This window comes from Falco cherrug, chromosome 6, assembly GCF_023634085.1.
Source record: "Falco cherrug isolate bFalChe1 chromosome 6, bFalChe1.pri, whole genome shotgun sequence".
Classification (NCBI taxonomy): Eukaryota; Metazoa; Chordata; class Aves; order Falconiformes; family Falconidae; genus Falco; species Falco cherrug.
Genome location: NC_073702.1, coordinates 88239727 through 88263734, shown reverse-complemented (window position 1 = coordinate 88263734; position 24008 = coordinate 88239727). Strand labels below are relative to the sequence as shown.

Sequence of the window (24008 nt, the reverse complement as noted above, 5' to 3'; positions counted from 1 at the left end):
GGAAGCGGTAGGAGCCAGAGTAAGCTCCAAACACTGAGGTCTATCAGGGTGTCTCCAAAAGGAAATAGCAGAAGCACCATTGCTTGGACTAGCTGCAGCTCAACTGGAAAAGGCAGTGGGTAATAATATATGGTATGGAAGGAATAATATTGTAGCAGCCAGGGGATGGATTAGATGAGTTAAAAGGTTTTTCCATTTTCTGACTTCTGTAATATCCTGTGCAAGGGATGATCTGAACTTCTTTTCCTTAATGAGCGCTCACATTATGAGTAATTTGATGGGGCCACCAGAGAAGTATTGGCAGCACATCCCAAGCCATACCATGTCTCTCCATCAGCCTTGGAAAGGATATTTATGTTAGCGAGTGCCAAAACTTGTTCTCAGACAACTCTTGCAAGAAAATTATTTACAAAAGGGCAAACGGGGGAAAAAAAGAGAAGCACAGAGCAATTTCCCCTCCCCCCCCCAGCATAACTTCTTCATTAAAGTGTTGCTGTTGCCAGTACTCTTCCCCTCCTCTTAAGTCCTCACAAATGAAACATCTCTTTCAGCCCTCTGCCTGCAAAACCGATGGTTTTTGGTTTTTTATATAAACCCAAGTCCTCTTTAATCAGGTTGCGCCGTGAACATGTGTCCCCATGTTGTAACTCCTGGGTTATTGGATCTGTATTTTACACCCAGTGTTTGCCTCAGGAGAGTGGGATTCTGCCTCCTTTCCTCACCTTTTATTTTTTGGCAGGGTTGCCCAAGCAGCCTGCAAAACCCTTTTGTAAGGGCAGGGCTAGGCAGCGCCTCAGAGCCCCAGCTCCCAGGGATGGGCTGATGCAGCAATGGAGCGGCGGCGCCCGGCCTCACTGGAGGGATGCAGGGATGCAGCATCTCGTCACATTGCATCCTTCGATGCATTTTTAACGTTACAAGACCGAGCACGCCTGTTGATTTTGCGTTCATAGTTTGCAGTTCAATAGCTCTGGCAGCAGGAGGATTTATTAACAGTAATGCTATGAAAAAAATCTGACTGCGGGGATATTAAACTATTATAGTAAGTTGAAGAAATATTTTCTTTTGAAAGAGGAAAAGGCTGGCTTTGTCTGCGGCATGACCGTGTCATATGGACCGCGTTTTCTTGCTGCGCTGAAAAAGCAACGAGGAGTTTTAAATGCCAAAGCTCGCTCACACTTCAACAGCATTATCAGGCTGACTCAGTGCTCTCAGCCAAGAAAAGGCTGTGCAAACTTTGCACGGGCTTTTTACCTCCCGGCCTCGTAGATGCATTTCTAATAAAACAGCTTCCCTTTCGGTGTTTAGTGTTTCCTCCAACGTGCAAGGCAGTCCCGTGGGATAAACAGGATCGAGTTTGCAGCTTCCGAGTTGATTCCCGCCCACCCTACCCCAGCAGGTCACCTCGACTTGGCAACTTTTTACAGCCTTGCCTGCATATAAAGCAGGTTGCAGGAGCGGTCTATAAACCCATCGGTGCAGCCTGCGGAACAGGCGAGGGGGCTCAACGCCGCCTTTTATCACTCCCGCTAAATCCGCCGGTGGCCGAGGAAGAAAGCAGGTTGCGATCTGTGGCTTCATGAAGAGCGATCCAGCCATTTTTTGGGGCTACTTTGCAAAGGCAGGAACTCCCGTTATTCTTTCGGAGGCCGGCATGTGTGAGGATCCAGGACTCGACTGCTATAAATTCAGGCTCTGTTCTTAGACTACACCATGCCCCGCTTTTGTGATGCAAATGGCAGGCACAAAGTGTCCCTTTGATAATGTGCAGTCAGGGGACAAAAAAAGCATTCACTGCAACAGTAAAACTAATTCATAAAGCTGAGAGACAATAGGAAGGCATTATGGATATTAAAAAAAATAATGAGAATTTCTCGTAGATCAACTTGATCACTAATGTGAAGAGTTCAAATGCAAGCCGGGGGGAGGGAGGGGCAGGGGAGGGATGCAAACGCTGCACCGCTGCCGTAGCGAACCCTCCACATCTCTGGGTAAAGCATGGATTTAGGGTTCGGCATAAAACCGCTGTGAGTTTATCCGTGGAGGGCTGGACCTCGGGCTTTATTCTGGTGACCGGGTGAGGTGTAGGCTGGGTGGCTCATCAGGAACAAGGAAGTGATAGCGTTGTGGTTTTTTCTTTTTATTTTGAGGTTAGAAGATGGGTAATAGACACTCCTGAGGGCATGAGTTTTGGGGAGGGGGCCGTTTCTCTTCGCCACCTACCATAGTTTAGCTCAAGGTCACCTCGCCTTGGTGTGTTACGCTGAGCTCTGGGGGAGGCAGAGGGCTGGAGGAAGGGGATGAAAGGACTTCCGAAATGGTTCTCCCAGCATGGGCAGCCAGGCGACGGCGCTGCCGCGATAAGGGCGACACTGGACGCTTGCCATGACATCCTTACAGCGTAATGTGCCACCTTTTGCTTGGAGGTGGCTCCTGCCCCTGTGCTGTGGCAGGGCTGGTGCCCAGGCACCAGGAGCAATGTGTAACCTGGGGCTGGGAAGGAGCAGGTTTGCCTCCCATCATCCAGCAGGATTATTTTCCTATTTTTCTGCCACCATCATGATGCGCTGGTGGGCAAGGCGGAGAGAAGGGGGGTGTTACTGATAGCGGGGTTACAGATAAGATAAGGTCTGTCGCTGTCCTGGCATCCAGCATTTGCAGCCCAGGGTGGAACGTTTGAGGGAAGGAGTTCGTTCAGACAAGGGGTATCATTAAGAGACAAACTTGGACGCTTTCCATCTGTGTCTGCTGGAGGCTTTACCCATTGGCTGTAGTCAAAGGTGGTAAGAAAAAAAAAGAAGTCTTATTGTTTGTTTTGCTAAAATGATCTCGGCTGCCTTAAAAAGGGGCTTTTATTAGGACTGCTGCTTTCTAAATACAATTCATAAAACAGTGACGAGAGAATATGATGGAAAGTTACATTTTTCTCTCTGTCACTTTGAATTCTTTGTTACTGCTAAAACGACTGCTCTGACTCATATTTTGCATAGTTATTTTTACCTTTTCAAATGTTCCTTAACTGTTCATACTACCCTGGGCAAATCCCCCAGGGATAATTTTCATTTGCATGCAGACTTTGATGGTGTTATTAAGCAATCACTTTCTGTACTAAGTCATTATTAAAAGTAATACCACAGAGCCTCAAAAACACATTAATGGTGCCAAACAATCCGCATTTCAGCGCTAGATTTATGGAAGGGAAAAAGCGCTAGGTCTCATACCATTTGGTGGATGCTGCTCTGTAGTGCTGTAGCAGCAGCAGGCATGATCAGAAAATACTGGAGCCAGATTCAGAGTCCTTATCTCTTGTCAGCCTTATTCTTTCAAATGTGGTGGGTTTATTTTTTTTGTTTGGGGTTTTTTGTTTGTTTGTTTTTTTTTTTTAACCTGCCTGCTTCCTACTTTTTTTTCCCCTTGGATTTGCCCTTTTCCTTTGGCCTTGGCAAGAAAGCCTGTCTGTAGTCTTCCAGTATGCACAGGCTGGGCTGGTTCTGGGAAGGAGGGTCAGCCTTTCCATCTGTAATCACCGTTTTATGGCTTTCACTGGAGGTGTTAATGCAGATCAAATGGAAAACACTCCAGCCAGAGCGTTACAGCCTCTCGCGCTGCCCCGCGTACGGTCCCAATCGTTAATTCTGATTATAAGACCTAAAGGTAATTCTGTTTGCTCTCCTAATGCATTGCAGCTCTCCCGGTGGTCCAGCATCTCTTTTCTCCAATTCCCATCTTGATCAATTGTTTGCAAATAATTAAGCTTTTAAGAGATAATGGTAGGAGCTAATGTACACAACAAAGTGAAGGTCTCAAGTCACTGTTTATTGAACAGTGGTACAATTTGCTTTGATATCCCAAAGTGATCCAGAGTGAGAGGTGGACTTGCCAACCGGAGTCAGCACGGTCTTTTTGGACGCACACTTCCGTATATATTCATATATCTATATATTTAGATGTTTCATAGAATCGTAGAGTATCTGAAGTTGGAAGGGACCCATAAGGATCATCAAGTCCAAGTCCCTGCTCTTCACAGGCTTACCTAAAACTAAACCATTTGACTTCTATATATATTTATATATGTTTACATATATTTATATATTGTTATATATATTTTTTACGTACACATGCAAATATAATATACATATATGTGCAAATACATATACACATATCTCCGCGCCTGTGTCTTTATCCCTTTAAACAACCATCAGAAAGCTTTTGGGAGGCACCTGTCGTTCTTGCACGGGTGAAATAAAGACCAACAAGCAACAGTTTCGACTGAATTTCCTATTTCTTCGTAAAATGGCAGTTCTCAGGGTTTCCCCATTTCTCTCTGTTGCAATGTGATGTCTGCCTTTGCCTGTAGCACAGGCCTTCCTAGCCCTGTGGGTGGGAATGCAACAAGGCTTTGAATGTTTTTATAGCAACCTAGCCTGTGGCATGCTGATTCTTTGTCAAGTCATTTTTTTTTTATTATTTTTTTTTAGCCTACAAAGGAACAACTCGTACAACCCACAGAAAGCTTATATAATAAGGATAGCCAGCATTTAAGATTATTTTAAACCACACCAAATCATAGTTAAAAGCCTGCCGCATTGTGAACCTTTAGCTAAGAGGGATTAGCTACGTGAAGTCCCAGGCTGTCATGTGATTATGGCAATTACAGATTTATCATGAAATTAAAAGTTTATGCTGTGCTAGGATATGAAGAAAAAAACCCATAAAAATCAGATGACCCTAAAGTTACCACAGTTTGAGGAGTTTGGGGTTTGGGACTTTTAAAGCAATGATTTTTACAGTGACTGTATTATTCTGATGGCTAATTTTATCCAGTCTTGTCTATTTGGAAAAAAGTCCAGAACAATTGAAAATTGCTTAATGGAGACAGAGTTCTCAATTCCAATAGCTAGAGGCTGTCTAGTAATTATTGCTTGCTGCATGAAATTAGACACAGTTTGTTCAATTACTTAAAATTAGATCACATGTAAGGTGGCAAAGTGAAATAAGAAAAAAAAAGAATAATTTTTTCCTCGCTTGATAGCAAAGTAATGAAATGGGAAGTAAACTATACAGATGAGAATGTTACAAATGATTTCTGTAGGGTTTTTTGGTTTTAAGAGAAGCAAAACGTTATGTTCGGATAGATGGACGTAAGTCAAGTACCACTGTTTGTTGTTGATGCGCGTGCATATAAGGCAGACAATGAAATTCATGCTATATTTTCACATGTGCAAAATGCAAATTACCCATAAAGACAAGAAGTCAAATCCCCTCCCCTCTCCCGTGTCTTTACTTCACAGTTCTGGGGCTCTTTCACGCGCATGCAGAAAACACTGTAGGGTAGTTTACAGGTGTACAGGTTACCTGTGGGCTTACTGTCAAGAAATCAGAATTTTTAAAAGAATGGGAAATTCCCCACCATTCTGGGGTGCAAAACCTGTATCTTTTGGTGGTGATGGCCACGGGCTTTGAGACAGGCGTGCTGGGCCGAGGGAAGTTGCCTGTGTTACAACAAAAATTGCTGTTTGGTAAAGCGAGGTGATGCAGGCGTGGGACATTGCCATTAGATGTCAGATTATGCTGTTTACAAGAATATATAAAATCTGCTAAATAGTTACGATACCAATAAGATTGTGGAATTTTACGAGGTTTTAAATTCTTACGCTTTACAAGGTTTCAGCTTACATCTCATGTAATATTACACCAAAGAGTAGGTCCAAAGAGTATGGGAATGTTTGGGGGGAAAAAAGGGGATGGGTGTATAACAGCAAATGCTTTGTGACACCCAGCTGCTAAATGGGGTGTTGGGGTAGGTCTAACCAGTTACATCAAATTAGCTTTATTGAAAATGTTACCAAGTACCTTGCAGCAGACCAGGTCTGAATATGATGTGTGCTGAGGCTTGGGTGTCTGGGTCAGGAGCCAAGCCAGACCCTCAAAACAGGGTTTTTCCTGGGAATTGTTACGTTGGCAATATTTGGCTGTTGCCTTTTTACATGGAGGAAAAGAACAGAAATGCCATTTCTAAATTTCAAACTTGGCTGTGTTTTTTGCTGTTGATTTATTAAGCAGTCGGTATTCAGGCAGAAGCAAATTTTCTGAGAAAGCAATCAAGTTCTCACAAGAAACTTAACTTATGATTGAATTTTAACATTATCTTCAATTAAACCAGTATTTATTTTCTGTCTCTTAGGATTAGTGCAGCACAGCTATGTTAATGTCAGGCAAAAATGTGCTGATCATTGACCTTGCGTTGGCCTGTGTTCAAAACCGGGGCGTTTGTTTATGTTCAGGATGCTGATCTTATTTGCAAATTATTTTGGGGCACTGGCAAGATTTGTCTTCACTATCTCAGAAAACATCAGTGTGTTTTAGTTTTACAGAGAAGTGCTTTATCGCATTCTTTATTGTTCTGTGAAATGCGGGGGGGGGGGGGGGCGGGGGGGGGAAGGTGATTTGACTCTAATCGGTCATTTGAGACAAGTGCAAAAACTTTCAGCTAATGCAACAAATATCCTTCTTGAGTATCAAGGTACTGCCAGTATCCTAAGCAGTTATTTCTCCACTTCACTAATCTTTATAATTGGCTTGTCTTTTACTGCCATTAATTAAGTGATGTAGTAGCCCATTAATAATTATAAAAGAGTGACACACCTCAGCATTTTCACCTTTCAATAATAGATGTCCCGCTTCTGCTTGGGTTTTTTTCTTCTTTTTCTTAATTTAAGATAAAAAGTAGGCCAAAAAAAAAAGAGCATTGTTTTAAATGTTTATATTTATTTTGGTGTCTTGTAGCACCCTTACCCTTCAGAAGAACAGAAAAAGCAGTTGGCACAAGACACAGGGCTCACTATACTTCAAGTGAACAATTGGTAAGTAATTTTCCTCAGTGTTTCTATGCGGCCGCTGGCACCCTCCGGCTAACGCTTTGCATTTTTGAGGACACACCTCGCCCTTCTCTGCTCCCCCCCCTCCCCCAGCAGTTTATTGATGCAAAAGGGATGTAGCCGGGGTGCGCAGTTTCGGTTACGGGAATGAGGAGGTTTGCTACCGCGGAAAAGAAGCCGTGTGTGTGTTTTCCCGTTGCTTGGGCAGGTTTCGGTGTGTTCCCATCTGGGTACCGGTCCTCCTCCTGACTGTGGATGCGTCTTCTGCCCTAGAAGCCACATCCATGAGGAGGGTGGTGGGCTTGGAAGAGCTCTAGGTGTTGGGTGGAAAGGAGGGGGCAGGTGGGCGCCGTCTCTGTGGAGGCGTGTGGTTACGTTGGGATGCTGCCATGCTTGGTTTAATGTTGTTGGGGGGGGATGTCTTTTTGACTGACATCCTTCTGCCTCTTTACCAGTTTGTTTTAAAAGTCCAGTTTTGAAAGTTTGGGTAAACTTTGAGGACAGCCTGGCTGTTTGCTGCTGAAGTATGGTGTGGAGCGGTCTTACTTACTGCAGCTAAGGGGTGCTGGAGCCCCCGATCTGTTTGTGGTAGTGATTTCTTCGAAGGAAAGGGGGATCCGTGGTGTTTCTGCAGTGGATTTTGGGTTGCTAACCGTCTGGGACATGGAGAAGGCAACCGGTGAGAATTCCTGGTGACTGAAGTATAAAAACACAACAGCAAACCCCATAAAAAACCCCCAAAATCTGATTTATTGCCCTTTGTTACTGCATCAAAATGCAGGTTTCTCCCACTATCCCAGAACAAGTGTCATATTTGAAGTGTATTGCAATCTAATACCTTGTAAAACTGAGTGTATCTAATTAATTGTCCTAATATTTTTAGATTAGTGTTTATGATGGGGAAACCTTATCCTCTTTGAAGTAATACCCAGAAAATGGCCAAGGCAAACAGCGAGCCTGCCGGGGAAAGGGGAGGGAGGAATGCCAGTTTGCAGACAAAAGTATTTTTTTTTCCCGTACAATAAGTGTCAGAGATTAATATTACTGAAGCTCTGATTACATGGCCTAATCCATTTTAGTGAATAAATTTGCTCTTGATGTCCATTGCACCTACATTAACAAACCCTCCTCTCTTTGAGGGAGTAGGAGCCTATGGGAGAGATTTCAGATATATTAAACCCCATTACAGAAAATGTAATTTCTGTCAATATAATCCCATGTATTCTTCAATTTAGTACTTTAGAGATAACAAGCTACTTACAATATATTTGCCTTTGGAGGATTAATTTACAAAGTGCACTATCTGGGAGACGCAGGCAGGCTCACATAAGCATAGCTTGTAAGGGTTATCAATTTCTGTGACCCCACAGCAGCCCTGGGAGATCAATTTTTTGCAGCCCTTTAAGACACTGAATAAAGGAAAATACCAAATACTTAGTGGGTGTGAAGTATGCTTCCGAGATACTTACTTTAAAATGGAGGAATAAAAGGCACTAAACATAAAATATGTGTTAGTAGGAAATGTAACCCACAGTATTTTGGCTCAGCCAGAAGAAATGACTGTTTCCTTCAGCTTTACGTCCTCCAGCCTTCACCCAGGCGATCCCCTGGGGGATGTGGCTGTCCTTCAGATAGGCACTTTGGCCAGTTGAGAAGCTCCGTGTGTTGGTCAGGGGTCTTTTTTAACCTGGAGCAAGTGTGTGCTGCTCCAGAGGGGCTCGGGAGCGTAGGGTTTGGCACCCGCAGGCACGTCGGCTGAGGATGCTCCACCAAAGACGTTTGTCGGGATGATGGACGTGGGATGCTTTGAACTAAAGCTGGTGGAATTTCTCCCTGAGTGACTTCTCGGGGTGTTTTTCAGTACCCGTCTTGGCTCAGATTTGAGGAGTTTTCACTTTGGCATGGTGTCAGATGTGTTTTTATACGTTCCTTATGTGCAACGAAAAAAAAGCCGGTCAAAATACATTATAAGTGAAGTCTTGTGGATGTAGGGCAGGCTTCCTCTGCTTGAGCTCGTTTGGTAATTCTGCCGTAGTGTTACAATTGTATAAATTATTGAGGCAATCCCCCTTCCCTCCCCAGCCGCATGAAGATTTAACACTGTAGAGACAGTGGCAGCTCGCTTCAATCACGGGTGGTGGGCAGAGATGCCAAGATGTGGTAGCTCAGCCCCTGCTTTTTGTGATGGATGCTGAGAAACCAGGCGGCTGCAGCCGAGCGTGCGGGTTGCGCACAGACACGCGCGTCCTGGGGAAACATCCAGCCACGGGGTGACCAAATCCCAAATACTGGGGGCTGTGGGGCAGCCCTCCCCCAGCCTTTTGCGGAATCCCTTTTCTTCTAAGGCAGTCTGCAGGAGAAGAAACTCTTCTGGCCTAGATTGTTTGCTGCAGGGAAGAGCTAACAACTCGTTTCTGGTGAGCTTTGCCTTAATTCAGCGGGCTCATAAGTCATTCAGCCACGACTTGCAAAAAATTTTGCCTTCCTCCTTAGATTCTTCCAAACTTGTTAACACACATGTACATTTTTGTATTAATGATGAGTCATTGTAAATCACTGTTGCAGAGATTAAATAAAATGCTGAAGGGCAGGCTGGGTGCAGATCAGTCATAAATTATTGGCAGCAACACAGCATGTGGGAATACATGAAATGTGCATGAAAAACATAAACTCATGTCTGGTAGCATGGTCGTTAGCCCGGACTGGGAATGCTGGATTTTCTGGATGGAATTAGAAGTTTGCCACAGAGCAGCCAGTGAAGAGAGCATTTGTTTTCTGCAGATTGAAAGCATTTGAACAATTTTTTTTGTCATATTTTGAATGCCTTTACCGTATGTGCTAGTTGCATACTTCGGTCCTCTGCCATAATGAAAAAAATGGTGCTTTTCACATGCAGCCTGCCCGGTGTTCGGGCTCCCCGGGCTGATGCACACAACTCCCATTGATGGTGGAGGAGTCACAGGAATGGGGTGATGATGTGAGACGTGCCAGAAAATGGATCTGTGGTAGGGCATGTCTTTAAAAATACCACAGTTTTAACTCGACCCTTTTCCTTGGGTAGTTTTTATTTTTTTAAACTAATGAAACAATCCTCACGGAGGATTTTTCTCCCCGCCCCCCCCCCCCCCCCCCCTTTTTTTTTTTCTTTTTTCCCCATGTGCGATGATTTTGCTTGGGAATCACCAGCATTTCCTTTTAGGACCGTCCTTTTGTCACAGGCGGTTGTGGGAAGAGAGAGCCTATTCCCTGCTGAAAAAAAAAAATCATTAAAAAAAAAATTCTAAAAAAAAGATGGCAGGTAGAAAGGTAGCAGAATTCAAGGTGTGGTTGGTCTAAACGAACCTGTGAGGTCCCTGTGCCTCGCTAGTCGTTGAGCCCCTCAGCAGCTCAGGGTTGGAAGGATGGGAACGTGAACTTAGGAGGGATGCTTGTATGGTCTTGACAGTGTTGCTTATATGGACGTGGAAGGGACCAGACCAAGTCCAGGTTAATAAGGTGCTTTTCCCTGGTGATGAAAACAGGGATTGAAATATCCAGGAGGTGCGATCCAATCACTTCGTACCTCAGCTGAGAGCCAGCCAGGCTATATTGAACAATCTATACAGTTTTCTTGTTTACTACATCCCCAGCTGAACCTCTTCCCATTAAGAACTAATGGTAAATAATTACTGCTGGTACTCTACGGAGAAAAGAGAGCAATTCTCATCAGGGGCTGCATTATGTGTCAGATGCTTGTTTATGTTTTAGGAAAGTCTAGGTACACACAGATAAATGTCTGTATATTTGTAGAATAATGTGCCTGTATAACTTCCCTCTATGTGCATATCTATATGTGACTCTCTTTAAGCAGAGTTCCGTACAACTGCATTAAAATGATCTTTTTTATAAAAAAAAAAAAAAGTTTGAAAATTCATATCTTTAAAGCTCCAGCCTTTTATTAGATGTTTCCATTCTGCTTTTTCCAAAATACCCTTGTGCTATCTAGGGCATGGACCAGACAATGATGGAGCAGCTAGTCAATATTTTATCTTACCCTCATTCTTCAGTGCCTCGTTTGTTGAGCTGTATTCAAAGCGTGCTTGAAGATGGAATTAATAATTACTGCTGGGCTTTCCTATGGCGCTGGCGGCTGAAATACCCAAGTCCTCCCCTGACCTCTGCTTGCCTGTGTGCATCTGGGGTTGTGGGTCTGCCTGATGCTTTTGCAGTTACTTTGCAGCGAGAGAGTAGCGTTGTGCTGGTTCACAGGTGATGAGTGAGGCTCGGGAGAGTCCAGGTCCACCACAGCCACTGGTGGTGGGTTGGTCTGGGACGGTGGGATGACTCGAAACGACAGCGTTACCCACATTTAAGGTCTGACGACCACCAAAACTCCCAAGTTTCAGTGGAAGCTCCAGGTTTGGAGTGTCTCAGTGTCTTACATTGCCAGCCCTCAGCGCTGGGTATGGAGGAAAGATGTGGAGATCGGTCACTGCTGGTGAAAAGTTTGGGCTTGATGGTTTACTCGGCAGTTCCCGAAGCGCCCAAGGCAGCATCAGAGCTGAATCCTCTTCTCCAGTGCAGTGTTCAGCTGCTTCAACCAGGACTGCTTTGCTTTTCTTGCTGCTTGCTGCATTATTTGTTCAACTTTGATTAAGTTTATTTCCTGTAGAAATCAAATTTTCTACATTATAGAGACTAGCCTGTTGTTAAAACAGACGGGTCGTCACTGGGGTGGCTGAGGCACTGGGCCCTATTGGAATTTGTGCCATGAGCTGGTAATGGAGCTGTGGCATATAAAGGAGATTAAAGAATAGGGCGCAAGCAGCTCTAATAATACAGTTTCCTAACTCTTGAGTTCTTGATTTTATGACCTTGGCCTCTTTAAATTTCAACTTTGTGTATAATTTCCTAGGCTTTCAAAAAAAACCCCAAAAACCAACAACCCCCAACCAAACACATGGGAAAAAAAACATCGAATAATATACATTTCCTTAATATTTTTCTTGGAGACAGCTGAAGTTATTGTTGCTGAACCTTTATAAAAAAGAAATTTTAAAAGGGCTCCAAGACCAGCCAGGTGATGAGTGTGATGGGTTTGCCATAGGAAGAGCAGACCACCCTGCTGTACCTGGCACAGCCAGGACATAGACACGCAGAAATTCTTTATTACTCTTTCAGCCCCATCACAATTCCCCTCCAGCAGGACATTTTCTCCTGTCTCTTTGCTCGTGGCTGAGGGTGGTGGTGGAGCTTTGCTGCGGGAAGTGCACGGGGCAGGGGATGAAGCTCCGTGTCACAGGACAGGCAGGCAGGGTGGCACAGCGGGGATGGGAGGATTTTGTACTCCTCCTGGGGGATAGCTCCCCAGCACCCAGCCAGGGGGTCCTTCCCATCTGCTCCCGGTCCTGCCTGGCCTGGCTTGCAGATGGCGGGGTTACAGGTGGAGCAGACGGGGCAGGTGGGGAGGGTACGGATGGGGGGCACGGGGGGAGCTGCTGATGGGGCAGATGGGACATGCAGATGGAGGGATGCAGATGGGGACAGATGCTGATGGGGCAGATGGAGGGGCGCAGGTGAGGGGATGCTGCTGGAGCGGTTGGGGGGATGCAGATGGGGCAGATGCAGAAAGCCCCTGCCCACCCCTCCGCAGAGGCGCAGGGGGAGGAGGAGCGGCTGTGTGGTTCTCCACCCTGCCACCTCTTGGAAAAACAGTCCCAGGGCCCTGTTTTCCCACTGTGATTCTCTTATCGTAGCATGCCTGGGATTTGGTGCATCTAAAGCACACCCCACTCTCCCCCAAATCCAAGTGATGTTGTTGTGTGGTGATTCCTGTGTGCTGAGCCCCACATCAGCCCCTTGGAGGGGATGGAAGGTTCCTTCGTGGGGCTGGGCGTTAAGTGTCAGCATCACCTTTGCTCAGTTCCTTTGCTGAGGGCGATCCTCACCCCATGCAGAAGGCCAGCACATGACCACTGCACCACTTCAGTCCCACTTCAGCACTATTTTTAGGGTGTAAGTGGGGGAGGGAGCACAGCAAAAGCAGGTGCTGGTCCTATATGCAGGGGGTGGGTTTTTACCCCCGCTGCCTACCAAAGCACGGGCTACAATAAAGCAGCCAGATACTCGGTTTGCCACTTTGCAGAGCACGTCGCGTGCAGGGATTTGTAGTCCTAGGCGAGGAAAATACAGGCTTGTTTTCAGATGTATCTATTACTGCTTTTGTTGCAGTAAACAGATTAAAAGAGAAAAGGTCAAGATGCAATTTGAATCTGTGTAAGAACATAACAAATACTTTTCTCAGTAATCAGATACAGTAAATACAAGTACTTATTTACTTGTAAATGTTAAAACATTCACAAATTATCCTCTCAACTTCGGTAATACAAACTTAACCCTCAGATTTTGGAAACTATTTACTTTTCTTCTCTATGTGATTCAAGAATACGTGTGCAGGTGTTATTTAAACACAGTTTTGTTAATGGGGAAGCCATGCGAGAGCAGGAGAAAATAGAAATAAGAAAGAATATATGCTTCAAGTTTAACGAATACATATTGTTTGTTATTCCAGAGTAAAATAAGACAGTAGGTGTTTGCAACATGAAAATCACACGCCCCCAAAAAACCCCACAAAACCCCAGGAAAACTATTAAAAAAAGGATCTTGCTTGGTGAACTGTTGCACCGTTTGAGCAATTCAGAATATGTGTGGTAAATTAGCTGTTCTAAATGTACCATGTGCCGAGCTTTTCAAGCAGATTTTTACATTTATGTTTTCACTAAGTCTTAGCTAATTGTTATGCCTTTCACCTTGAATGCCAATTGTAATAATAATATTACATCTGTAGTCTATTTCTCTGTTCTTAAATTACAGCAATCAGGAATACTCACTAGGTAAAATCCTGTATAGTTACTCATAAGAAAATATTGAAATCAGATGAAAAAATGTTTAGCTTGCATATTGCTTTAGACAGCCCTGGAGAGCTGCCAGGCAGCCAAGGTATTATTAGAAAAGCTGAGCAAATAGCTTACAGGAGGAAGAGTTGTGAATCTAGAGCCATCAGGTGCCATCGTATCACTGGATTTTAGGGTGGTATTTTTTTTCGTTCGGTAAATCCATTTAAAAATGCAGCGCGGTGATGTAAACGTGCGGGGTTTGGTTTCAGCATGCGGGACGAAGGTGGCGATGCAGCTTGGCACGGAACACACGCAGATTTCCAAAAAGGGCAGGGGCTCGGAGGAGGTGGATGAAGAGGGGTTTGGGGGAAGGGCTCCCCTTGGCTTCTGGGGCTCTTAAGCTGAAAGAGGGTCAATTTACATCAGGTATCAGGAAGAAATTCTTCACTGTGAGGGTGGCAGGGAGCTGGCACAGGCTGCCCAGAGCAGCTGTGGGTGCCCCATCCCTGGCAGTGTCCAAGGCCCGGTTGGATGGGGCTGGGAGCAGCCTGGGCTGGTGGGAGGTGTCCCTGCCCAGGGCAGGGGGTTGGAGCTAGATGGTCTTTTAAGGTCCCTTCCAACCCAAACCATTCAATGATTCTATGACTTCAAGTGGAGCATAGGAAGGGCTTTCGCCCTGGAGAGCCCATAGACCCTGGGTTTCTTGCTCAGTCCAGCCTCAGCAGTCTCCTTGCATCCCAAACTGCCCCAAAGCAGGGCTCACCCTGCCCACAAGTGCCAGGGGAGGATATTTCCCCTAACCATCACTCCGGCAGCCCCCAGATTTGGGCTGGGGAAAGCCAGCAGAGGAAACACCATTTATTTCAAATGCGGAATCGTTTTGCACAAACTAACAGACTAATTAGTGGCGTCCTGAGCACTGAGCAAATAGAATAACTGGTGTTACTTTATTCACACAGATGCTTTTTTGAGGGAGAAAGGTTGGTTCCCACTGCAGAGCATCGCGTGATGCAAACAGGGTTTACCTGCCAATAGTCTCGACTAACACAAGGTGCTCAGCGCTTGAGCAGTTAATACGCAGCCAACCCCCCCCCCCCGTTTTCCCTCAGTTCCTCAGGCCTTCCATCCTCTTCTGGGGTATTTTTGTACCTGACAAACTTTTTTTTGTCAGTGCATTAATATTCTGTAACGAATGTGCTGTCAGGTGTCAGGGAAATAAGATGAAACAGCATTGTGCAAACATTCGCCCCTTGCTCTTTTCTCCACTCCTGCCCTAGCTTTGCTCTGCAGGATCAGGGGTCAGAAGGCTTTGTTTGCTACTTTTTGTTTAAAAAGGCTGAGATTCAGGTGTGCACTGTCTCAAAACAAGAGTTTGGCTTTAAAAAAACCCATCCAGGTTGCTATTGTATTGTGGAAATGCTGCTTTGTAAGCAAGGGGAGTACTCTGCACCATCTTCTGCAAATACAGTTCTCGGGGCTTGGTTTCTTTTTAGTGCAAGAGATGCTTCTGTCAGGAAAAATACCCTCAATATAAAAAAAAAATTAATGAAATAAAAATACGTACCCTCAACACACCTAAAAAAAAAAAGGGGGGAAGGGGAGAGTAATGGTTTGTCACTGCTTTGCAAGTCAGGTTTTGGTCTATTCTTGTCATAGCTATCTGAAGTGTGTTTACATATAGTTTGCCTTTCTGGTATTTTGTGCTTGCACAGACCTGATCTCCACCTATTTTGTGTCAACAGTTGCTGAGATTGGTGTAGAGCTATTAACCCTTGCAAACTGAAACACCAGCAGGCGGAGGAAGGTGCCCTCAGAGACCCTCTCTCGCACTTACATCAGGCACTCGCTCCGGGCTGCACCTGCATAAAACAAACCGTCTGGTTAAAAAGTCAGCTTGAAATATTAAAAACGGGGCAGATGTTGCCTCCTTCTTGGCTAAAGCAATTTTCTCTTCTCAAAAATGAAACACAGCCAGAGGCGGAGGGTGAGGACGTGCTTTTGAGGGCGTGTGTTTTGCCCTGCCTGCCCTGCAATGATTTCGGTGTAAATGATGTATGGCTGGCGATGCCAGCATCAGCGCTAACGAGGCTTCTGCCTTCTCTTTTACTTTTTTGGAAAAAGAAAAGAAACGGCAGCAGATGCTGCTGAAAAAAAATATTACTTCCGCACTTCTTCAGCAAAATCTAGGTCATGTAACAGTTTCACGGGTTGTTATTTTCTCCCCCTGCCCAGGTGCTGTAGTCCTTGTGGCTTTTTTGGCTAATGATAAAGGCAGTAGCTATTGCTCCTTTTTAATTCAGATTTATCCCAGAGATGGCTGACTTCTCACCTGTCTTATAAAGGTGGTTTGTAACATCTGGGGGCTGATCCCTGAGCTTTCTGCATCCCATCTCACAAAATTCTTTTTATCTTTGACATTCCTCTGACCTCGCCCTGTGTATTTTGTTTGCATTGTTTTCTGAGGATGTCTTTTCTGCTGCCCTGAATAAAATGCTGTCAGGAGCAGGATTATAAGCAAAATGAATTACTTCACTTAATGGGAAATTATGTTTAGATAAAGTAGATTACAAAGTAGGTTATTAGTAGCGGTTAGAAAACAATGTTTTGAAGTAGGATGTCTTGGGGGGGAGTTTGTCCAGAAGCATGGGGCTGTTTTTCAGGTTGGCTGTGACTCAGACTTGTATCTTTTGTGGTTGCTGGGGGGGAGAAAAAAGGGGAAAAAAAAAGTCAAACCAGTTTTGCAGGTGCCCACATCAGACGAAATGCACCAACATGCTCATGTTTGTTGCCTCGGTAGTGGTGGGGAGGATGCAACCACAGGAATCGCAGCTTCCCTGCTCTGCGCTGAGCGCGTGTCTCGGGGTATGGACCGGAGCGATGTCCAAGGGTATTTCATGGACAAATCACAGGTTCCATGTAGGGGTTCATTATGTTTTTAATTTGGGGGCTGTGGTGGTGTTTTCCCCCAAAGACACTTGTCAGGGCTTTTGGTGTGGCCACCCTGGCTTTGTTTCTCCTTGCCCACGGGCTGGAGGAGCCGGCGTGGGGTGACAGGGTACCGAGTTACTCCGTATTCCTTAAGTGGCCTTCTGGAGGCGAGGAGGGCGAGGGGATCCATCCAGGAGGGAAGACAGATCCTTTCTGGCATCCTTCAGTGGGTGGGAATGCACTTAAACCAGCAGGCAGATGTGGGAGCAGCCTCTTCTGCTTTCGCTTGGGCAGGAGAGCCAGGCAGGGCTTCCATCCCCCACGCCATGTGCGCTACGGGTGGGAGCCAACAGGGAAAAACCTGTTTGTGCAAGGCTCCTCGGCTGATGTAGGAAAAAGCCTTGGATGCCAAAGGAGGACCCCTGCGTTTAGACCACTCATGTGGCAGGAGGAAGCTCAGAGATCACACGGGCACCTCTCCCAAGCACGTTCTCACCCATGCCCAGTGTGATCCCTGCCGTCGCGCGGGGCTCGGGTTGTTGGTTTGAAGCTGAAGAGGAGCTGCTGGGTCGCACTGGTGGCGTGCACCGGACAGGACCTGAGCTGCCGAGTCCAGGTGTGCTCTCCTGGAGGTGCAGGTGGCAAGTTGAGGTTCAGACCCCGCTCGGAGCTGGGAGCAGACAGGGAGCTGGGAGCCGCGCACGGGGTCTGGGCTGCTCTCCAAGCCTGCGGAGAGCCTGCGCACCCTCTGCCGCGGGCGGCGGGGGTTTGTGGCATGGTCTGCCCCGTCACCCCATACACCGCTGTCCCAGCAAAGGCAGCAGGCTGTGTGGCACCGAGAGAAACCGTTCTGCAGGGGAAAAGTGACTGCACAGCACCAGTCCTTGGGCAGGGAGAGCATTTCTGTGGGAGGCACGAGTTTGGCAGTGTGTTGCATACCCAACCGTACGGGGCCAATCCTGTCCTGGGCGGGAGCTAGAGCAGCCTTTGTGCTGCTCAACTAGAAGAATCTTGCCATATTCCTTAAAGGCTAATTGTGGCACACGGAGATCAGCGGCATACAGCTGCGCTGGGATTTGGGAGCAGGGAAGAGACGGGAGGTCAGCTCCACTGGCGCTTTGCCATGTAAAGATTTCCCCTTACATCATCTGGCTGCCGAGGGCGAGTTTACATCTGCTTTGCACCCCGAGGGAGTTGCGGTGTCAGGGAATGAGGTTGCTGCGAGCCCTCCCCGGCGCTGCCAGGACCTGTGGCACGGCCTCTGCTCCGGCTCCCTGGCATTGGCGGGAGACACTGGGATGCCAGAGCTGCCTGTTCACCAGAGACTTGCTGAGCTTTTTGGAGTGGGATTTGCAGAGGGGAGGGGTGGAAGAGGAGGAGGAGAGCGTACCAGAAAGGCCAACATCGGCTCGCCTGGGCTGTGGGAGGGCGCTGGAGATGGGCAGGGCAGGAGGTGCATCTCCAGGGAGCCCTTCCCCGGGCACACTGGCTTGTCACTTCTCCTGAGCCAGTTCCTCCCGTGTTTTTCATTCAGAACTAACCAAATAAATACAAATAGGCTTTAGCTCCCCTCCTACTGCAGAACAGGGACAGTTCTGCAAGACGAGGGAAGCGTCTCCTCCCCGGCTTTCTTCTAGAGAGACCTGTCGAGCAACCACTGGCCGTCAGCCCCGCGCAGAGGTGGGGCTGGGGGCAGAGCAGGGCCAGGAGCGTGTGGGACCTCCCTCATGGAAAGCCATTGGCCATCCCTCCGGAGCCACCGCCAGGCTCGCTGCCACCCCGAGGAGGTGGCAGCCCCATGGTGTCCCTGGCAGGTGGTGGCCCCCCAGTCTCGCCTGTTTATTTGGAGGCAGGGTGCATCCCACAGTGACTGGGGAGGGACGCGTGGCACGGAGCAGGAGGGGAAGCCGGGCTTGAGGGCTCAGGAGAAGAGCAGGAGGTGACCAAGGGTAGAGCCGTTGGGCCGACCAAAATGTAGGGCATGGCCAGCTCCCTCCAGGAGCGCTTACCTGAGCCCATCGCTCTGCTTGCTATTTCTGCGCTCGCCCTGCTCGCTGCATTAGCAGGGCTGGCTGGCGAGAGGTTCGATAGCACTCTCCTGCTTGAAAGCAACTTTTCTGAATGCACAACATGAATCCATCGGTGGGGTCACATAGTAATGCTTGAAGTCAGAAGCTATTTTTAAAACTAAATTGGAGAACCACACATGGCTCTCATTAGTGCTTTACATCAAATTTGTCAGCTAATTAGTGGTTTTTCATCACTAGTTTTTTGCGTAGTATTTTATTTGTTTTCTCTTCAATATTGTCTTGCGACACCCCCGGCCCTATGTACAGTCCCTGGCGCTGGTGCTGCCGGAGGAGGAAGGAGGGAGAGGAGAGCTTTCAGGAGACCTTCCCGATCCTCCTGACGGGTGGACTGGCTGCGTTTGGAGCATATTCCAATATTACGTGTCTGGAGTGGGCAGTTAGCAGCCCCGTGTACTCTCTTCCCTCCCTACCTCCATTTAGTGTTGTAAATGATGTATTGCAGTCCTAAACTGTCTTTGGTTCGGAGGAGGAGAAGGAGAAACCAAGAAAAGTTGCCAAACATGACTTCATAAGGTTTGACTTTAAATTGAACAAAGTTTCTCGAGTATCTTGGATTTTTTTTTTTTCTTTCTTTACAAATAAAGGGAGCACAGAGAGCATGGATTGCTAATGACTGGTAGTTATGGGTCATTAAGCTCACTAACTGACTTCAGGATCAGAACTTTCTAATAACAGCAGTAAGCACTCTTTTAACATTTATTTCTCATTTTAGGGATGGGGAGATGTGATTACCATTCAGAAGTCTGCCGTTATTTTTTCGGTTCATAATTGCAGAGGGAGCTTGCTACTTTTAAGACTGTTTTTAAAACACTTGAAAGTACTCGGGGAAATAATTTCTACGGCTTTTTTTTTTTTTTTTCTTTTCTTTTACTGACTCCTTTAAAAAGCTCCGGAAAACAAATACACAGGAAAATATGAAAATATGTTAAAATAAGGCATAAAGCAGTTACTGAAGTGTAATAATCCCCGTTTATAACACACTTTCCATTTAAGTTGTTTTTATTAGAGATAAACCTGTTAAGTGTTGAGGAATTAAGTGCTGAATAGAGAAGGTTGTTTCACTGCTGTATAAATGAAGGATCCGGGTATGCAGCAAAGAGCACGGCTGGTTTTACAAGTGAATTATTTGCCAGTTTGAAGGGCTCTGGTTCCTTTGGCCTCTGTTATAAAAATGATGATTTTTTTGTTGTCAGGGGGGATACTGTTTTTTTCAGAGGGGCAATAGAGCGTTTAGCACCGGGGTTTGTAGGTACCGTGGGCTTTCTCATTGTCTTTACGCCTGGTTTGCTAGAAGGAGCTCAAGGAGAAAATGAGGCAGAGAGATTTTCGGGAATTTCTTGGCACTGCTGGTGATACACAGACTTCTGGCGCTTTGGGGCAATATTGAGAGGGAGCAGCCTGCAACTGCAAGTACCAGAAGTCAATAATGGTGTGAAACTCCCCTCATGTGGGAGGGCTGGGGGGAGAGAAAAATTCATTATACCGCTGAAGTCTCAGCATCTCCTTTGAATTTCATTGAAAGACTGCAAATTGGAAGTCCCCACGATCGCTCTGTGGATTCTTGAGCAAAGGTGACTTTGGAAATTCGTGACAGCGGAGGAAGGTCTTGTTTTATTCACTCAACAGAAGTGAAATACAAGGGGAAGGGAGAAAGAACAGATCTGTGCAGAAAATGTCACTTGGGCTGTAACCTGAGCCTTCGCGAGCTGTGCCTTTTGGGGGGTTTGGTGACCCTCCGAAACTCCTTGCTCTCTGGCTGCTATTATTGTAGCCAATTTCCAACTAAAATAAGTCTTTTGTCATCACCAGCCTTGCTGCCTCTTGCTGAGAAGAAACAAAACTTGTGCGTGGCAGCGAGGGCGGCCAGGCTGAAGGTCAGGGTGCAGGGGCGGATTGCTGCGTCCCCGGGGCCGGGGCTGGAGCTCGCTCCTGGGACCGGCCGCGCACCAAGTGGGGAGGCTGCCGGTGACCTCTGGAGACAGAGCTCGGGCAAGAAGCCTAAGAGAAAACATCCTAGTAAAATGCAAATTGGAGAAAAGAGGGTTTCCCCCTCCTCTTTACGGTTAGGCAGGTGGAATAGCTGGGGGTTTCTTGCCTTTCGGGACAGGGCGGAAAGCACAGTCTCATGTATCCGAAAGGGCAAGGAAAAGTTAGCTGGAAAAAAATAATAAATACTTTAAACTTCTGTGTTTGCCCAACTGTTCAGATGTTTCCTCTATGCCAGATCCTTCCCCTTGGGGAAAAAAAAAAAAAAAAAAAAGGAAAAAAGGAAAAAAACCCAACCCAGAGCATCGCTCTGCGGAGTGCTCAGCCTTCCTTGGGCTGGGAGATGGGGACAACTCATACCCTGAGGGACCTCATGTTGTTTGTGCCACTATTGATTCTGCTCTGTGGGGGAAAAAAAACCCAAACCAAAAAATCCCTTTCCACATCAGAGCAAAGGTACCAATGCACAGAGCACTGGTAGGGGGAAAAATACTTTATGTCAGTCTCCGAGCCTGTGCATCAGTAAGGCTATGCGGCTGTCTTAATGATTAAGTTCTGTGCTGAGTCTTTATTTTGATGATACTCCATCTGAGTAGCACTTAATACACAAATGATTTTTTAGGTCCTCATTCCTCTGAACTTTTAAAAATTAGGGTGATTTGCAGTTTCTTTCTCTTAAGATAAGTTAATGTGAACACGTGGGAAAAGGGGCAGCGAGGTTTTTCCTGTTAGCTTTTCTGTTCAATCATTTTTGCCGGTGTTACGTCAGCCTGGAGCTTTGGAAGTTCAGAGTGTGATCGAAAGATCTTGGCCCTTCTATCAAAGGAAAAAACAGAGAGTATGAAGAAATGATCCCCATGTCCGTATATTTCTGCAGCCACAGCTAATTAGCAATTTTGCTTGCAAAGAGTTCTCAGATGTGATTTATAAACGTAACAGCGCTGCATTGTGTTCTCTCAAGGCAAGCCACATTAATAGTTTTAATCTGATGGGTTCTTATGAATTCCAAGTTTGGGATGCAGGAAGAAACTTGAAAGTGAATACTTTCTTCTTTTTTTTTTAATGCATAGTGGTTTGGAGTCTACTATAATGCAAAGTGAAGCGTTCTGTTACAAAGGCAGGGAGGATGGGACAGAAGGTTAAAGGGCATCCTGGAAACAAACAGCTGGACCAGTTTATTTAAACAGATACAAGGATGGGGAGCTGACCTCCATTTGACTTCTAGTGGGAGGAGCGAGAATGTCATTTTATTACTTTGCCCAGAAGGAAAATGTTCTTGCGTCTGAATTCCCCCCAAAGACATCCAAACACTGGGCTGTTTGGCAGAATTGCTACTTATAGAAAATACTTACCCGAATGCGTAGGAGGAAGATAATTGTTAAGTACCTGTGTGTAAAATGTTCTTAAAGAAGATATCCCAAGCCATAGCGTGGGGCAAACAGGTGAGAATACATTTTGCCGTAGGCACGTCTTGCGGATAATTGTTGGTGAACTCTAGCTATGTAGTTTGTTGTGAGACACATCCCCCTCCGCCGCCTTCTTACAAGCGCTTTTAGTTTGGAGGAAAAGGGACGGTTGTGAAGCTGGGGTGTGCGTGCTCAGTGTGGCTCAGGGTTTCTTTGGGGTAAACGCTTTTTGGTGACCAGCCAGCCTCAGAGCTACCAAAACCCCTGCCCTCCTGCCCCGGCAACAGGTCCTGGCAATAGGGCAGGAGAAGGACGGAGTAAAGGCAGCCAGAGCCTGCCAGGCTTGTGAAAAGGAACGGCTGGGGCATGGGGGTTTGTGTTGTTGTTTTGCTTAGGAGAGTTACTGTGGAAATTGCTTTCTGCAAATGCAGATTACAGATATTAAACAATTTTCTAATTGGTCATGGAGCTAAGGCAGCTAATGGGGGAAAAAAAGCAGATTTTTTTTAATTGCTTATTTCACATGGTGTTTGTGCTACACCTGTGCTTATAATGAGAAAGGAGAATTAGTCTAACCTTCTGCTCACATGATTCTAATTTTCATGGTTTGTACAAGATAATGATAAACTGATTTGCAACACTGTTTGCTGGAGTTGAGGGTGTTTTTATTATTGGAAATGTGTAGAAAAATTGATCCAATGCTGTTGCTGACAAAACATGACCTAGTTCAGGTGTGAGGTTTCCAGATCGGCGCCGGGACTTGGTACGTTTGAGCTCATTTGCTTGAGATAGGTTTGATTAGGACTCAACATCTTGATAAATTTGTGTGGGACTTTGGGGAATGGGGCTGAGTGGGGAAGGGGTGGCAGGAGGAGGCTGAAATGGGTGCTGGTTTTTGATGAGGGCAAAACAAACAGCTTCAGGCGGCGGCTGGTGATTCTTTTCCCCACCAGTGCAGGGGAATGGGTGGGCAGAGCTGCTTCCCGTGGGAAGGGCCTGGTGGCTTTTTCTGGGCACTAGGAGAGCTCCTGCTAAGCCACCTCAAGCAAAGGCAGTGAAAACAAGCACCCAGTAGAGCACTTTGTGGACTTTCCCATTGTGTTGTGCAAGTGCCGTGTGGTTTTACCCATGCTCACGCTTCTTCCTTTACTAGTAATTATTGTGGCATACGCATCTTTACTGTTCTTTTTCTTTCTTGTAAAGAATGTAAAGCCTGGTTACGAGGCTTTGCCATGATTAGATCGCAATGGAGATTTTTTCCAAATGGTTTTTAACTAAGCTTTCTGATGAGCAAAACCGCAAGAGAAGTTCTTCTCATGCCCTTCAGACACAGCCTCCCAGCCATGGTTTCGAGCCTCCCGATGGCAGCGCCACGAGGACTGCCCGAGAGGAGACCGGGGCACTTACGATCCCTCTCCTTCTTCTCTTTTGCTCCAAATTGTTTTAACCGTTCCTTTCCCAAACAAGCACTGCAAGAGGAACCGAGGCGAGGAGCTACAAGAACGCAAGGCGTACGGTTGCAGATGGCTATTTTTAAAAATGACTGTACCTTTTTTTTTTCTTTCCAAAGATCTGCTTTTCATTGTTCGTGGGGAATTTTCAGTAGTCCAGTAATTACAGTTTAACAAGATGTTTGCTGTAAATGGTCAGGCCTAGCTGGAGAAAACAGGATTATAAATTCAATTACTGTAAAGCTATGACCTCGCCTTGACCCCTCAGACTTTGCATAAAGAGAGAGGGGGGGAAAAAGCCCACCAAGAAATGGCTAGGAGGAATGCACGGCTCTGAAGTCCCCAGCAGTGTGACTTAGCGGTGATAAAACTCCAGACGTTCCCTCATTTGATG

The 24008-nt window shown here is 46.2% G+C and overlaps 1 protein-coding gene across 5 annotated transcripts in view; it reads left to right on the top strand.

Annotated features, from left to right (window-relative positions):
* MEIS1 (Meis homeobox 1) overlaps positions 1–24008 on the top strand; it is a 110654-nt gene that overhangs the window by 80242 nt on the left and 6404 nt on the right. For all 5 annotated transcript variants that reach the window (XM_055713528.1, XM_055713527.1, XM_055713526.1 and 2 more), the window contains exon 9: positions 6787–6863. In XM_055713528.1, coding sequence (XP_055569503.1) covers positions 6787–6863 — 77 coding nt within the window. The remainder of the gene's footprint in view (positions 1–6786; positions 6864–24008) is intronic.